Consider the following 15,788-nt stretch of genomic DNA (forward strand, 5'->3'; position numbering starts at 1 on the left):
AGGGACCATCTGTAGGATTCAGTCTAATGATGAGGTTGGAGATTGCAACCAACTGCTTACCCATCTTTTTCCGAGTGCTTAGAAGAGCCTTAAGTGAATGCAAACTCAAAATGTAAAAGCCTGCTGATAGAGCCTGTTTGGTTTTTCTGTTCTTGGAGAATAAATATGGTCGACCATGGAGAATGTGACAGTGCTCTATCGATACAGATGATTGTCTATACACTAATGAAAACATAATTATTAAAATTCCTATATAAAAAAAGAGCTCTCTAAAGAAAAAAAACTTGTCCACTGTCTTGTACACTAAATATGAATTTAGTGTACATTTTTCTTTGCGTCTCAATTTGAATTGCTTTTCTGTTGTTCTGAACTTTATATCGTCTTTCTTTACCAAACTGAAACTGAGAGAAAAATCATTATCACACAATATAAAATCTAATCTACTGCAGGCGCTGTCTGGGCCTTTCAAAATAGATTTTACTTTTACGGTACACATAGATTTCTCAGAGTGTTTTGGAAATGATCACAGTGGCACAACTTACCACATGACTCTGTCAAAACTAGCATTCCCTAGAGGGAACTTCAAGTGGTATTACTTAGTTTTTGTGGAGGGAGCAATTCCTGTTTCTGGTATTTTTTTTCCAAAAAGAATAAGAGGAACATTTCCAGTTACAGGAATTAGTCTTGAGGAAAGTTAGGGGAAATGATGGAAATGAGACATGGGAACAGTAACTTCAAGGGACGTGAGATTATATACTGCATGGTGACAAGTGGGAGTATTGTAGCTTGATGGATGTGGGAAGATGAGGTATTCTAGACATATGTTCAGGGAAAACTAGAATCTACAGACATTGCACCCTGGAAAGATGCAAAGTGTTATATGTCAGCTGGTAAGTGGCAAGAGAAACAAAGGGTCTGTAAGGAAAAAAGCAGAGAAAGAAAAGCAACTCGAGAAATACAGCCCAACAGTTTAAAATCAGACTAAACAGCGCAATGTTCAGATGGTTACATGACTCTTTGTTGACTTTTAGATAGTCTCATTATTTTGCAAGTGAAAAAAAATATCAGTTGCATACCCACAAGTGTATTAATTCTCTCAGAGCTAAGATAAGATGAGATAAGATAAGATAAAACACAGTCATGACTAAAAGAAAGTACACACTTTCACAAGTACACCTCATGATTCAATAGCTTTTTCTTCACATTATTGTGGAGGATTTCTGGTGGACACCTTCTTTAGATCCTTGAGGTTTGCAGGCATTCATTTATGCACAGCACTCTTGAGGTTGTGCCACAGCATTTCAATTGGGTTGAAGTGTAGACTTTGGGTGATTGCAATATTTTGATTTTTTTCCAACATGGCCTCATATTTGGTTCTAGAATACTTTGATTATGATCACTGTAGAAGAAGCCCAAATCTTCCCCCCTTCGCCTCTGTGCTTGACAGGTGTTATGAGCTGTTTGTGCTGATATGTCGTGTTTGGTTTTCACCAAATGCCCAAACATCTGCACTTTGGTCTCATCTGTGTAATGAACAATATTCCCGAAGTTTTGTGGTTTGAATGTATCTCTGTAAACCAAACCTGTGCTGCCATTGCAGCCCTTTCCAAACAAGCCATACTTATTCAGTATTTTTCTTTTTCTATGACCATACGTTTGTAACACGTTAACTGCATTACTAGTAGCATCGCATAGTCCGACCTTAGGCTCCACTCCATATCTACTCATTGGAAGATTAGCATCTGTCTTGAAAGTTTTCCACTTGTGAATAATTCTTCTTACTATAGAATAATAGATGTGAAATTGTTTGGATCATATAACCTTTCCCAGATTGATGGGCAGCAAGAATTACTTCTCTAAAACTATTGCTGATGCCTTTCTTCTTTGCTATTTTGTTAACACAGATCTGCAAAACTTCTGCTTTATAGAGGTCCTCACACCTGTTGTTGGCCAATTAATCAAGTGCTTATAGTGAAATGGCTAACGTTAATATGCATGCCATTTGTGATAACTCTTTGATACTTTAATGTACTTTAATACATTAATGCTATGGAAAAAAAAGTTAAGCTTAAAAAACGTTAACTGCTGGTGTTATGTGTTTTCCACACCTACTCTGTCTTTCACACATAATGTAGTTTAAAAGTTATATAGTGTAATTAACTGTAGATCAGGAAATTTGTACTATTACTTTGCCTTGATTGTCCTGCAGAACAATGCCAACCAGCTTTTCTCCACCATGTCTATTTGTTTATAAAGGTTTACAGAACCCCCCAAATAAGGAAGCAATCAGTGTCAGTTGAGGGGAAAATCAGTATGTATGGCTGTTTTTATTAGTGGGTGTTCCCACCTGAATTGATGGATGCTTGTGGTAAGAGAGGGACTTGGTATGCATGTCCACTCACTGTCTAATAGTTTATTGAACTGCAGCTGCTAGCAAGGATTTGAAAATGCCAAGTTAATGTGTAGAATGCCCTGTGTGTATATGTTTCTGTTTGAATGTCTGTGCTTAATGTGCACCCAATATCCTGTCAATAACACAAACAGTCTCATAAAATAAGACACATTGGTCTGCAATGTTTCACTCATCAGTAAGGATTTATTAAACAAGAATTGTGTGGTAAACGGCTAGAAGGAAAACACATAATCCAAGGTGTAGGAAATGAAAATAAGTCTCATGTTGCTTTCTATTTTTTGTATAAGCAAAGTTTCCTTGAAAATTAAAAAAAAAAAACCTTGTTTTCCCTTGTGCTTTGTTCACTTAATTGCCTAAAATGACAACGCTTTTGGATGTCATTTAACCTCAACAGAGAGCCAAGTGCCAGAAATCAATATACAAGAGATTTAGGCTTCCCAATGGTATTTAAGAATGAACCGTTAAAAACAAAACTGCTGGAATTTAGGGTGCAGTTATTGATCTTCAACATTTTAATTCACTTTAAGTTGTCAGACAGGGTACCATTTCAGTAAATTAATAAATTGGTTCCATAAATGAATACAAGTATGCCGAGATGAGAACTTCAAATAATGGGGTTAATCATGATTTTCACTTGTTACAGTCAACATACACTCACTCAAAAGGTGCTTCAGCATATAATTTAAATAATGAACATATGCTGAAAGATGTCTGCTTGCTTTCATACTTTGATTTCTTCTAGAATAACACATAGGATTATTTTCACATTTGCAGCATTAATATCTCTAGTAGGTAGTAGAAAATAAACCCCAGAGAAGAGCCTACCTGTAACATATAATTTTACCTTTTCAGGCATTGCTTGTATCATTATCTTTAAATGTAAAATGTAGATTCTCTCAGATATGCTTGCAGCCATCAAAATGATCTTTTGTGCTGCTAACATGGTTATTAGGGTAATGGGGGACTTGATGCTTGAATGAATGGTGCATTGATTGGCTGCTTGACTGACTTACTGACACGCTGACTGTTCGTTGCCTTCTAGGAAGAGCCGTTTGTAATGGTGTCAGAGAATGTTCTTGGGAAACCAAAGAAGTACCAGGGCTTTTCCATCGATGTCCTGGATGCTCTGTCAAACTACCTGGGCTTTAAGTATGAGATCTATGTTGCTCCAGACCACAAATATGGCAGCTTGCAGCCTGATGGTCAATGGAATGGACTGATGGGCGAATTAGTCTTCAAGGTAAGAAGATCACTTGCATACACAAATGCACATGAGCAAACAAATACATATACAAATACATGTTCCCTGTTTATGCACACGCTTATACTATATCACTGCAGAAGGAGGAGAAGCTTGCATGTAGACACGAATCAATTGCTGAACAGAACAGCCTCTCTTAGGTTTAGTTCACACTCGGATGGGTTCCATCATCACCCACTTGGTAACCATTGGATTTATGTCTTTAAACTTCTTTAATTTGGAATGAGACATTTAGACACTCATTCATAAAGAATTGTACTATGTAAGCTGAAGTGGATTTGGGAGGCGCAGAGATGAAATATTGTGTGATTTTGCATACTAGAGAAACACAACAACTTTATAATAATTTGACTAGCTTCAAGTATCTTCAAGTGTTATAACTGCTGGCAGACACTTGAACTGCTTCAGTGGAAAGTGGAAAAGTGGAGATGATATAGTGACACTATAAATGTGGGTTCACCAAAGATGGAGAGGCCTCTAGATTGAGGGTAGTAAATTGGCATATTTGAAAAATAACTACTTTGACCATGACTTAGCCCTACTGACATAGACTTCAGTTGACATACTTCAAAATTTACCAGTTTCATTGCTGTTTAATATTCTGTTATATCTCAAAGTGCCCTTATTATATGTGTGAGAGCAGTTTTTTTAGTTTTGTTCCTTGCAGCATATCCTAGAGAAACATAAATGGAGACCTGGCAGCTTATCTTGCGCTAGTTGTAAATGCTTGAGTTTGATAACTATTTGTCACATCATACATATATTTCATATCATACTCACACCGTCTTTTGCTGATTAAACAAAGTCACACAATAAAACCAAGCTGAACTTTTACATGCAGGAAGTCTAGAGTAGTCACATATGAATTTCTGTTTTTAATATCACTGAAATGTGATGATACTAATAATCATAAATATTTCAAATCTGAAAAACTCCTAGCACATGCAAGATTGCTGTTGCTTTGCTTGGAGTCCATCTTAAAAGACAAGGCAACACAGGAAAGTGTTTCTTGTGAACCTTGTGAAAATAACTCATGATTTGACAGGCACTTTCTGTTCCTCTGTGGCTTTGATTGTTTAAAATATTCATTGACTGTTGTTATGTGGAAGCCAATAATAAACCCTGAGCTTACCTTAGTTTCTTGCAATCAAGTCATTCTTTTATGCTTAAAATAATTTATGTTTTGCTAAAACTTTTTTTTATTACTATTTTTTTCCTATTAAATATGAGGTCTGAGCAAAGGTAGGACTAAATAAATATTTTAGGTTTTAAACTCAACATTTAAGGTGAGTTTACCTGTTTTTTCCTGTTTATTCTTTCGTGACTGCACTCACAAGTAGGGATGGGTATTGATAAGATTTTCACGATTCCGATTCCATTTTCGATTCTGTTTAACGATTCGATTCTTTATCGATTCTCTTATCGATTCTTTTTAAAAAAGGAGAACACTAAGTTTGATTAGCTTAGAACTTTGTTTTATATCTTCTCTTTGAACAAGATAGAAATTTAGGAGTAACATGGCCTTACAAACCCAACAGTGAGATCTTAAGAGATCCAGCCTACGGCTCTTCAATGGGGTGTCACAGGGTCCCGAGGAAAAAAAATTGTAAATGTAAAATAATAAAATGAATATTCTTCTGTAGCAATAACAAAGCATAACATAAATTATTCAGTAGCAATTACACAAGAATATCCAGTAATGACCCTGCCTACAATTAAACACATTCACTTACCTAAAATTGGGGGCATCTGCTGTGGCAAATGGGTTCAAGCCAGTGTTTCCAACTTAGCGACTTTGTCGCTATATTTAGCGAGTTTTCAGAAAAAAAGTCGCTAAAAAAAGGACGTGAAAGCGCGTATCGATTTTACTCTCAACAAGCAGTGGGTGCTGTAACGCAGTCAGTTCTTCTTTTACTGTTTTACTCTTATGCTGTTTTGTGGATCACAAGGTTTAAAACTACTTATAAACACACACACAAAGTAACTCCACCAGAGTGCCTATTTCAGGTCACTTTTGCCGGTCCAAGCCCAGGTAAAGGAGCAGGGTTGGAATTGTGACATTTAAAAAAACAATAATTGCTAAAATAAATTTAATTTGTAGTTCTAAATAAACTCTAAATGCATTTAGGACGTTTTTTACGCACTTTATGTCTCTTCCACGATGTTATTTCTCTCTCCAACAACATAGGTTACAATTAGATTAGCATGACCAATTATGCAAATTAGGCGATGACGTCATTTAGCGACTTCTAGCAACTTTTAGGACAACCAATAGCGATTTTCCTTACTGAGGAGTTGGCAACACTGGTTCAAGCCTTTTACCACAAACTTAGTCACTGCTCGGTGACATTCGTCTATCCTGGCCTGAAAGGAGACGCTACCGGTAGACTGCAGCGAGAACTGCCAGCATCTGAGCCAGCCAGACTCTGTCTGTCCGTCTCATCATGGTCACCTAAATGCACAGTAATAGCAGGTTTTGTAATAAGGCAGATTGCGCTAACATAATATGCACTGTTAGTTGATTATTTACCTGCCGCATTAACGGGAGAGGACGTGCAAACGTTACCGCTGCTGCTGGGTTGAGATTCACGAGTCCGGAGCAGAATTAAAAACATGACATTCATTTAAGGTTATCACGTGTTTTGTGAGCAAATGCTTTTGCATATTCGTAGTGTTTCCTCCCTTAAATTAAGTATCTACTTTGCAAGTATTGCAAGTTGCCCTGTTGTCATCCGTTCTCGTAAACTTTTGAGCGTTTGAGCCGCTTACGCGCCGTGTTTCCTGCCAGGTAAATGACGCTCCGCAACGCGGTGACGTCATTCGGGGCGACTGGAATCGATAAGGGAATCGTTTGCAAAAATGGCAAACAATTCCAAGGAATTGAAACAGTGGGAACTGATTCTCAACAAGAACCGGTTTTCGATACCCATCCCTACTCACAAGTGAACAATTCTTTTGAACTTCACACACTAAGGTGGAAAAGGGGAGGAAAGAGTGGAGTTAGGTCCAAAAATATTTGGTTATTAATGCAGTTTTTGTAATTTTGCCTCTGTCCACCACCGTATTAGATTTTAAACAAAGCAACCAAGATGTGATTTAATTGGGAGCTTTTATCTATAAATCGAGGGGTTTGACAAAGTTAGACGTTTGGGAATTACAACCATTTTGTTCTTTCATTATTCCATGACAATGAGCTGATAAAAGATCAGTTGTTGCAAAGTGTGGAAGTTGCATTTGGCAGCTGTTCACTGGAACTCTCAGCAAGAGGTCCAAAGAGATATTGAAGCAAGGCAAGGTGTCCATCATTAGAGTATAAAAACAAAATAAGACAACTTCGAGTAGCCAAATCGGCAATCTCTGGTACATTCTTAAAAGGAAGGCACTTACAACACCAAAAGGCCTGGAAGATCATTTATGACAACTGAAGTGAATGAATACAGAAGTCTTTCTCTGGTCATGAAAAACCACCTTCACACCGTCTTTCTAATTCATGAACACTCTTGAGGAGGTAGGCGTATCATTGCCAAAGACTACAATCAAGAGATCCCTTCATGAATGAAAATACAAGAAGGTGTAAACCACTGGTTACGCTCAAGAAGAGAAAGGGTAGATTAAACTTTGCCACAAAACATCTAAAAAAGACCTGCACAGCTCTGTAAAAAAATTCTGTGGGTCCATGAAACCAATATTAACTTAAAGCACACTGATGGAAGACAAAGCTGTGGAAACGAGATAAACAGCTCAGGATTCAAAGCTTACCACATGTATATATAGCAGCCAATGAAACAAGAGGGGTTTTTTATGTGACTGCAGAGAGGAGTAGCAGGATGAATTGTAAAGTGTACAAGGCTGTAGTCTCTGCTCAGATTCAGCCAAATGATGCAAAACTGATCAAACAGCACTTCACAGTGCAAATAGATAATGACCCAAAGCACATTGCAAAAGCAGCCCATGAGCCTCTCGAGGCAAAGCAATGAGATATTCTTCAATAGCCAAGGTCAGTTACCTGATTTCGACTAACAAAGCTTGCTTTTCAGTTTTGCTGCACTTTGATCGCATCTTGAACTGTTTGATTTTAAAAAACGTGGTTTAGAGGTGTGCATCTTACCAGATCCTTTCAAATCAATAGTACAGTGTTTTTCTGCCATGATCATCTCTTAATGGCAGGAAAAACTTTTTTTTCAATTTCCAGCCCAAACACGCACCATTTTTATACAGTTAGATCTAATTTAATTTTAACAACCTTTTTATGACTACGTGAAAGTGTTTGTGCAAGTTCATATTTATATCTGCATCTGCACAATACCTGCTGATGTCCTTTGATGAAATCATATTAACCTGATGCACATTTTGTTCACCCTAGGTCAAGTATATATTTTTCTTTGATTGTTGTCTTTTGTTTTCTTCAGTTGAGCAGTGTTTTCTCAGAAATTTCCGATTCCATCACTTCATTATTTTCCTTCGGCTGTGTGTCAGGCTTGAGTGATTTTGTAAGACTTGGCTCTCCTTTCCTTGACCTTGAATACTTGCAGTTTGTATTTAACATTTCTAGGCCCCTCTCCCCCAGTGGCTCACAAAATTACCGAGAAATGCTTCAAGCACAATGCATATTTATGTGTACACAGATGAGCACAAGTTGCAAATAAACTGAACATGCAAATAATTCTGTTTTCCCCATGTGCTTCCTCACTGAAAAAAATATGTTGTTGGATTTACTTAATTCAATGGTGGACATTTGTTGCACACAGATGTTTTGCTTTGGCAGCAACTTAAACAATTGAATTAAATTAACACAATTTATTCATGTTCAATAAACTTGTGCAATTTGTGTTGATAAAATGTGACTTAAACATGTTTTGATGAAGTAATTTGAGCTCTTGGAATATTTTAATCCTTCACAATTTTCTCACGTTATCCCAACACGATTCAATAACTTTTACCCAATACTACTTGGTCACTTAAATACTACATGTTATCTTCAAATTACATTTTGCTATTATATTCTAGTATCAAATACACAATTTTCAAATGGAGGCCTTATAACAGATTGTATTGTTCTCTTCCAAGATGGTTGCTGGCATCCACCAGTAACCTTTCAAAACAACATGTCTAATTTCACTGCAGTAGGTAAAGAATTAAACTGACATTACTCCTCTACTGAATCTATATAAATCAACAGTTAAATAATGTCAGTTCTTCCGTGTTCTCTGGAATCAATCACAGCAAAGAAATTGGACTGTTTCTTTTGAAAAATGTTGGGAAAGAACAATACAAAACATTCTATTTAAGGCCTCTAACGTCAAGATTCAGTTAAACAACAATTATAACTAAACAATTTGAGGTAATGTTAGTTTCCATTAACATTAAATTAGGTTACTGAATTGGCAAACACCTTCCTATTAACACTACCCATTTTACCCCAATAACTAAAGAAATTAGCACTTGCAGGTCAAAACCTTTATTCAAGAGACGCAAAAATAACATTGATACAGTGACTGTCAAAAATTACAGCACTGATCATACTGTGACATCTTGGTTCAAAACAGCACACTTAGAAATATTCAACGTTCTTTACTTCAACTGAATGAAACTGAAAATACCATTTCACACGACCCATATGGGATATTTAGACTGTATAACTGTTCACGCTACATCTCTTCACTAGTAAAAGAAAGAAAAAATACAAAGAGAAATTTAAAAATGCTGCCAAACAGACAAACAGAACTTGTACAGAGCAAAAGGAAAAACAAACAACAACAAAAAACGGCTCGTCCTCATGGCAGTTGCAGAGTATATAAAAATGAACCCTGCGATCCGTTCCTGGAATTGAGCTTCAAAAATGCAGCAGAACAAGTGTGAGATTTAAATGTCCTCTCACCTAGAGCTGGTCACCTCACATGCATAACAGTGAGCTTCGTTGCAGGAGCAGTTTTGTCTTAGTTGTGAGCTTTTCTTGAGAGCTGAGTTGCATCCAACTCCATTACCACCCATTGAATCACCTCAAAAGTGTAGCAGAGTTGTGATGGGTAACTCATGTTGAAGGAATAAAAAAGGTCCAAACAGCATGGCTACTGCAAAGGTCACGTTATCCAGATCTTGAAGAACAACATCAGAAAAGTCATTGCCTGGCGCATCCTCTGGAGACAGATGTTCATTGTGGTTTTCTCAATCTGTGCAGTGGCCTCAGTCAAGTCCTGGTTAAACACAAAACATTTCTTTAAGATTCCTTTTTAAACTCATCTCTTTTGAATCTACCAGTTCTAATGTTAGAGTAGTTTAAACCAATGCAAGCAACATAGTAAATAGCTATAGCCAAAGAGTGCCATGCTGCCATTCATGGTCTAACAGAGTTTCTAAGAGAGGGTGAAAAACATAATAATTTCAAATGCTTTACATTAGTTTTTGTTAGAAAGACACCGGCCCATCAGAAATCCAGGTTATGTCACTCAGAAGATGTTAGAATTTAGACTTTCAGCCCCACAATTTGGTTAGCTGTTGGTCAGTTGGTCATTTTTTCAAACAAAAGCTAATATAAATATTGGTGGGATTTTCCTTTGTTCACTAGAATGACAAATTTAAAGTTTTTTCACACTGATGTGACCCCTAATACAGGGGTGGGGATGGGGCCTCAAGGGCCGGCGGCCGAGTTCACTACCAGGCCTCATGTGAACTTCAAATTATTAAAGAGGACTACTGGTCCTAACCAGTCCAATGAGGATCAAGTGGATAACTAAATGCATTTTTAAATGTTGCAAAGCCACAATCTACTCATAAAACACTCACCATGAACTCCTGCACCAAGATGTTGCAATTGTCTTTCACACAGATGCGGAGCACTTTGATGAGGGACTCCGAGCATTAATGTCATCCTTGACTATTATAACAAAGAAAACAGAGATTTGTGAACTTTTCAGTAGCACAGAAGAAAATGATCCCAGACAAAAACTCTTGACTTTTTAAACCAGTCAACATGCAACACCAGCATCTACAAAGCAATATCAAAAGTTCCTGTTTGACATCAACTTTATGGATATATAGTTTCCAGAACATTTATTTTTAAAAAAAGATAATTTTTTCTCAGTGGGCCAGTAAATGCATGACGAAAATTATGGCATCCTTTTAGTGGAATCATTACTCACAGGTAATAGTTGACTGTTTCAATGGATGTAGCATAAAAATCTTTTACTGACCTAATGCAATACATATACACTTTGTAGTTAAAGAATTTTAAAGTTCTTACTGTCATTATGGCAGCTACATCCTTTAGCTTTGTGCCCTGTTCCCCTGATCACTTTGCAAACACTTTCAGCAGACTGTCAGAGAAAAACTCAGCTCCGTCAGAAACCTTGACTGTAAAGGCATGGTTGGGATGCACTGGAATGCTGCATTTTATCTGAAATGACATAAAATTATTTTGAAATAACAGCAGGCACTGTGCTTGGTTAATCAGTAATGTTTTGTTGAATAAAAACTGTGTTTCCAGATCTTATGGGATTAAAAAAAATCCAAAGATGTTTGTTTCTGATTTGCAACCCAACAACCCACAAGTTACAACCTCATTTCAGTTCAAGTGTGCATTAATGCGAGTCCAGTAATCACCTTTCTGGCAATACATACAGGTATAAGTTAAACCTATGGCAGATTTTGGATCTCTCAGTTGTATTAATAGGGTGAGTATGCATGCACCTAATAATTATAAAAAACCTATTATAATTAAGTTACAGAAACGAAAATAGAATATACTTTCTTACCATAACACCTTGAACCCACAATCCATCAGCTGACTCCTGGTGAAATGCAGAATAGAGGTCATCTCTCAATGTGCAGCAAAAAAACAAACAAAAACAAAAGGACAGCAGGTGAGGGCAGGAGGGGTAGGGATGTAAGCTAGCATAATGCCGCTGATGATATTAGCTAAAGCTGTTCAATGTCCAAAATCTCACTAACACCACGGTGCAGTAAATACACAATGTAACTGAAGAGTCAGTTGACAAATCTATTCACACAGAAAACCAAATTATGTTATGAGTGCCTCGTAATTAGGTTTAATGTGATATTACGGCTCTTGTGCCAAAGACAAATTCAAATGAAAAAGCGCCAATTCTTTGACAACAGATAAAACAGCAAATAAGCTAACGGCTCTTTTTTAGCATGTTACATGGCGACACTCTAGACGTTTAACTACATTTGGCTGAAATATGGTAAAAATGAATTCAAAAAATCAAGACATACCAAAAACGTAGAGTTGGCTGCTCGACTTGACTGAGATGGATGCCTTTTTTAAACCACGATCCAAAGCCCGCGAGATGAAATCACGCGTGGTTTCACGAGATTTAACGTTGCTATCTTATTGACTTACTTCACCTGAACATGATATGAACAATTTAATACACCCTTTCTGCATATCATGTAGTTTTTACACTATATAGTTACATTTAACTTTAAAACATGAGGCAATTGTGTTAAATGCATGCAAGATGCTTACATAAATCCAAGAGATGGCCAGTCCCTTTTTTTCAGTGCTGTAAGTTTTCATATTGACTGACCACATGTGTCAGCATGGCAATTCATCTCATCCTATACACACACACACACACACACACACTGTTGTATGCATATCACTGTTGTCCCAACCCACAGCCATCTTACAGGAATTCTGAAATTTTCGCCTTACGCAGTGTAAGTGACAATTTCTCCACATTTAAGCATTTTTGTTTTTTCACTGAGCTGTAAAATTTGGATGGAGGGTGGGAATTAAGTTTTTTGTTTGCTTTTGTGTGTGTATGTAAATGTGGATGTGGTCTGTGTCTATATAAGTACATAATCTGTGTGTACGGTACCTGTAGGGCTCAGCGTTTGCCTACAAATTCACCTAACTTGCTAGAGTCAGTTGTTTATGGCAACAAAGAAAATCTCATTATCGAACAAGTTCATAATATGTGCCCTCTCTCACTGTAGTATAGATTTCAAACACCAGCATGCGCTCACAGCAGCATCTTAAATCCCTATTATAGTATAAGCAGATGTCTGCAGTTGCTAGTCAAGCACTGGGGACTGAAAACGTTTTAATTATCCATCATTGTTTCTGCATTAAAGCTAAGCTCAGCCTGTTTTCCTTGGCAGACGCACTCAGTGACGGCTGTTTTTTCAACTTAAAATCTTTGCACATATTTAAAGCAGTCATTTGTTGTCTCTTAACAACCCTTACAAGTGAAGAGAAAGGTTTTAAGTGCTTCAGAAAGCATACTGACAGAAAACAGATTAATTAATTCATTTGTAAATGATTCAAACGCCACATATTAGAATACAAGTGCAAATTGAGCCAGGGCCTATATGGATTTAAATCTCTTGCTGATATCTGTCAGATATATCTAAATTTAGTAGGGTGTTACAAGGGGGTTCATTATGACATTTTTAAAAGTACTGTAATTGTAACTACTAGTTACCATCACTGTGACATGTGTTTTCTTCCTCTATGCCAGATATTTCCAGATAACTGTTACATTTTTTGCACGCTGTCCTTCGATTCTTTATTTTAGGTGATGAGAAGGCGCAGATGGACTTTAAGGCTGTTATAAGAATCCACATTTTTCAGCTGACTTCCTCACTGACACATTTTCACAGTTTTAATACTTCAAACTTCTTTGCCTCTTGCAGCGAGCTGATGTGGGACTTTCTGCCTTGACCATCACGCCTGAGCGAGAGAGCGTTGTGGACTTCACCACACGCTACATGGATTATTCTGTGGGCGTTCTGCTGCGCAAGGCTGAGCGCACAGTGGACATGTTTGCCTGCCTGGCACCCTTCGACCTGTCACTGTGGGCGTGCATCGCAGGCACCGTGCTCCTCGTTGGCATCCTGGTGTACTTGCTCAACTGGCTCAACCCACCTCGGCTCCCCATGGGATCTGTGTCTTCAACAACGCTGTACAACTCCATGTGGTTCGTGTACGGCTCGTTTGTACAACAAGGTAAGAAAGCAGGATAGAGGGGGTGAAACACAAGTTCAGCAGCAGCAGAATAATGGTTTATTTATTTATCTATTAGTCATATTCATTAGTCATTTTGTTTTCACTTGTTGCTTAAGTTATGTTTATGCACCAAGACTGATGAGATCTGATTAGGTCATGGTTTGAGTTCATTAGACCTTTTCACAATGTTAACCAAATGTTGGAAAGTTCAAGTTTCCGTTTTATTTATTTTGACAGGGTGGCAAACCCTGTCTGCAAGAATACATTCCCAAAAACCTATCTCTTAATAATCTACAACCTTTAAAACAAATGCAACCTTTAAAACAAAGCATGTTTTTTATGCATTGGGCCGCTGTGGTCGATGGGGTCTTTCGCATGGCTTATTTGCAGGGTCTATCTCACTGGTAAAACAGGGGAATAATGGTAGGGATGGGAAGCATAGATGGAAAAAATGAGCTTGTGAAAGCAATCTAATTTAAAAATAAAATAAAATAGCTCCTCTGAGTACCATAGGTGTGAACTGCCTTTTCGTGTTATAGCACAATAGTCAAATTAGAACAAAAAGGAGGAGACATTTTGTTCCACATGGATTGAAGGAAAGATAATGGCCTTATCCCGGTGATCGGTCTGAAGATTTTTCCAGAATTCATCAGGCTGTGCTCAGGTGTGAAGATCAGACAATTGACACGTGGAAAAGGATTTAAATTTCATCGGCGTAGAAACAGATGCACAGCATAAGGAGAAAATTTCAAAAGAGTTAGGAGTGTGTATTTGTGTGTGTGCATACGAATGTGTCTGTTTTCCATCTAGGGCATGTGTTTCATAAAGTATCCATATAAAGAATATAGAAGCTACTTTTGAAGATAAGCATCTTAATATTCTCAGGTTCAATCTTGGGTTTCTCGCAAAATATGTGCTATTTGCCAGTGAGCACAGTGCTCTTTTGTTGTCATGCTCTGGGCCTTGCAATAGTAAATTTTTTAAGCAACATTAATTATGCAAATTTAAGGAGGAATGTTTTTTTTAACACTGCCTGTGAAACATTTCAAGCCCTGAATAAGCAACTGATGAGCATTTCGCCATTTGGTAAATAATCCTCCATCTTGTGCTGCAGCTAATGGTGGTAATGATGATGATGATGATACATGCTAATTGCTGTTTGATATTCACAATCATTTCTCTTTTTAGCTGTAATTAACATTTTAGTCATGGCATCGTTAGAAAGAAAAGAAGAGAGAGAAAGGATCTCATTCTTCCACAGTGGGGTTGTCCTGCACTTGTGTATGATATGGTATGTAGAAAATAAGAGAGCTTACTGAGACAGAGTGTGTCAAACGAGTGGCATGTTTTTCACTTCCCAAGAAAATGAAGGTTGTGAAGTTTGCACCACTCAGTCAGGTTGTTCATCAAACAAGTCAAGTTCATCAAAAATGACCGATTGTTCAGGAAGTACTATTAAGCTTCACCATTCCTGATATTTTCCTCTGTCTACAGATTTTTTTCTGGACTTTTTACATGACACACACACACACACACACACACACACACACACACACACACACACACAGGTACATTGAATATTCATTCAGCAGCTTTCTCACAGCACCTCTATAATGTCCCAGACCTTTGTGCTTCACCTAGAAATATTACCCCCAGGGAAAATTGATTCAGATGAAAAGACACCCACAGCAGGAGATGAGTGATGGGAGTGAATAGTCAAACTTGACGCCAGAATTTTGCTTTTGGCTCTGTCACTCACTGCAAGACGGAGCAAGGGTGAGATGAGAAACAGAGAGGTGCAAAGGGATTACACTGATTTTTACAAACCTTTCTCTTTTCTTTTCTTCTTCCCTTTGACTTTTTCTTTAGGTCGCTCCTTTTTTCTTTTTTTTTACTGCACACTTCCATTTTTTCATCTTTTCCCCTTCTTCCTTTCTAAGAGTCTGCCTTACAAATTCTGTTCTTCACTGTGGCTCATGTGAGCCACTAGGGCAGCAGCCAAGTGACTGTTTGTTTACAACCTCACCCAGAGGTCTCTCAGTCTGGCGTGTGTACAGAAGATGTAGTGGGGAAAAATATCTGTACTCCATTAACTATTTCTAATTGGTCTCAATGAGAGTGAAAGAGACAGAAGAAGGAAGCGT

General features: G+C 37.6%; 1 protein-coding gene and 1 long non-coding RNA gene across 5 annotated transcripts in view; one reads left to right on the forward strand and one right to left on the reverse strand.

Annotated features, from left to right (window-relative positions):
* Positions 1–15,788, forward strand: part of grid2 (glutamate receptor, ionotropic, delta 2) — a 576,013-nt gene that overhangs the window by 455,237 nt on the left and 104,988 nt on the right. For all 3 annotated transcript variants that reach the window (XR_015131855.1, XM_086314608.1, XM_086314609.1), the window contains exons 10-11: positions 3,456–3,653; positions 13,332–13,644. Coding sequence is in view for 2 of the 3 variants with exons in the window: in XM_086314608.1 (XP_086170734.1) it covers positions 3,456–3,653; positions 13,332–13,644 (511 nt within the window). In the remaining variant the exon portion in view is untranslated. The remainder of the gene's footprint in view (positions 1–3,455; positions 3,654–13,331; positions 13,645–15,788) is intronic.
* On the reverse strand, positions 9,117–12,196 carry LOC147317549 (uncharacterized). 2 transcript variants are annotated; one of them, XR_015131854.1, is made up of 6 exons: positions 12,160–12,196; positions 11,907–12,038; positions 11,426–11,461; positions 10,915–11,067; positions 10,458–10,548; positions 9,117–9,868 (listed from the first exon to the last, which is right to left on the reverse strand). It is a non-coding gene; the product is annotated as an uncharacterized LOC147317549 (long non-coding RNA). The 2 variants fall into 2 exon arrangements; XR_015131853.1 differs by lacking the exon at positions 12,160–12,196 and having other exon boundaries at positions 11,907–12,153.

Source organism: Aulonocara sp. 'chitande type north' Nkhata Bay, linkage group LG12, assembly GCF_057382095.1.
Source record: "Aulonocara sp. 'chitande type north' Nkhata Bay isolate Kocher_YH1m ecotype deep benthic linkage group LG12, A_spYH_male_GT1.1, whole genome shotgun sequence".
Classification (NCBI taxonomy): domain Eukaryota; kingdom Metazoa; phylum Chordata; class Actinopteri; order Cichliformes; family Cichlidae; genus Aulonocara; species Aulonocara sp. 'chitande type north' Nkhata Bay.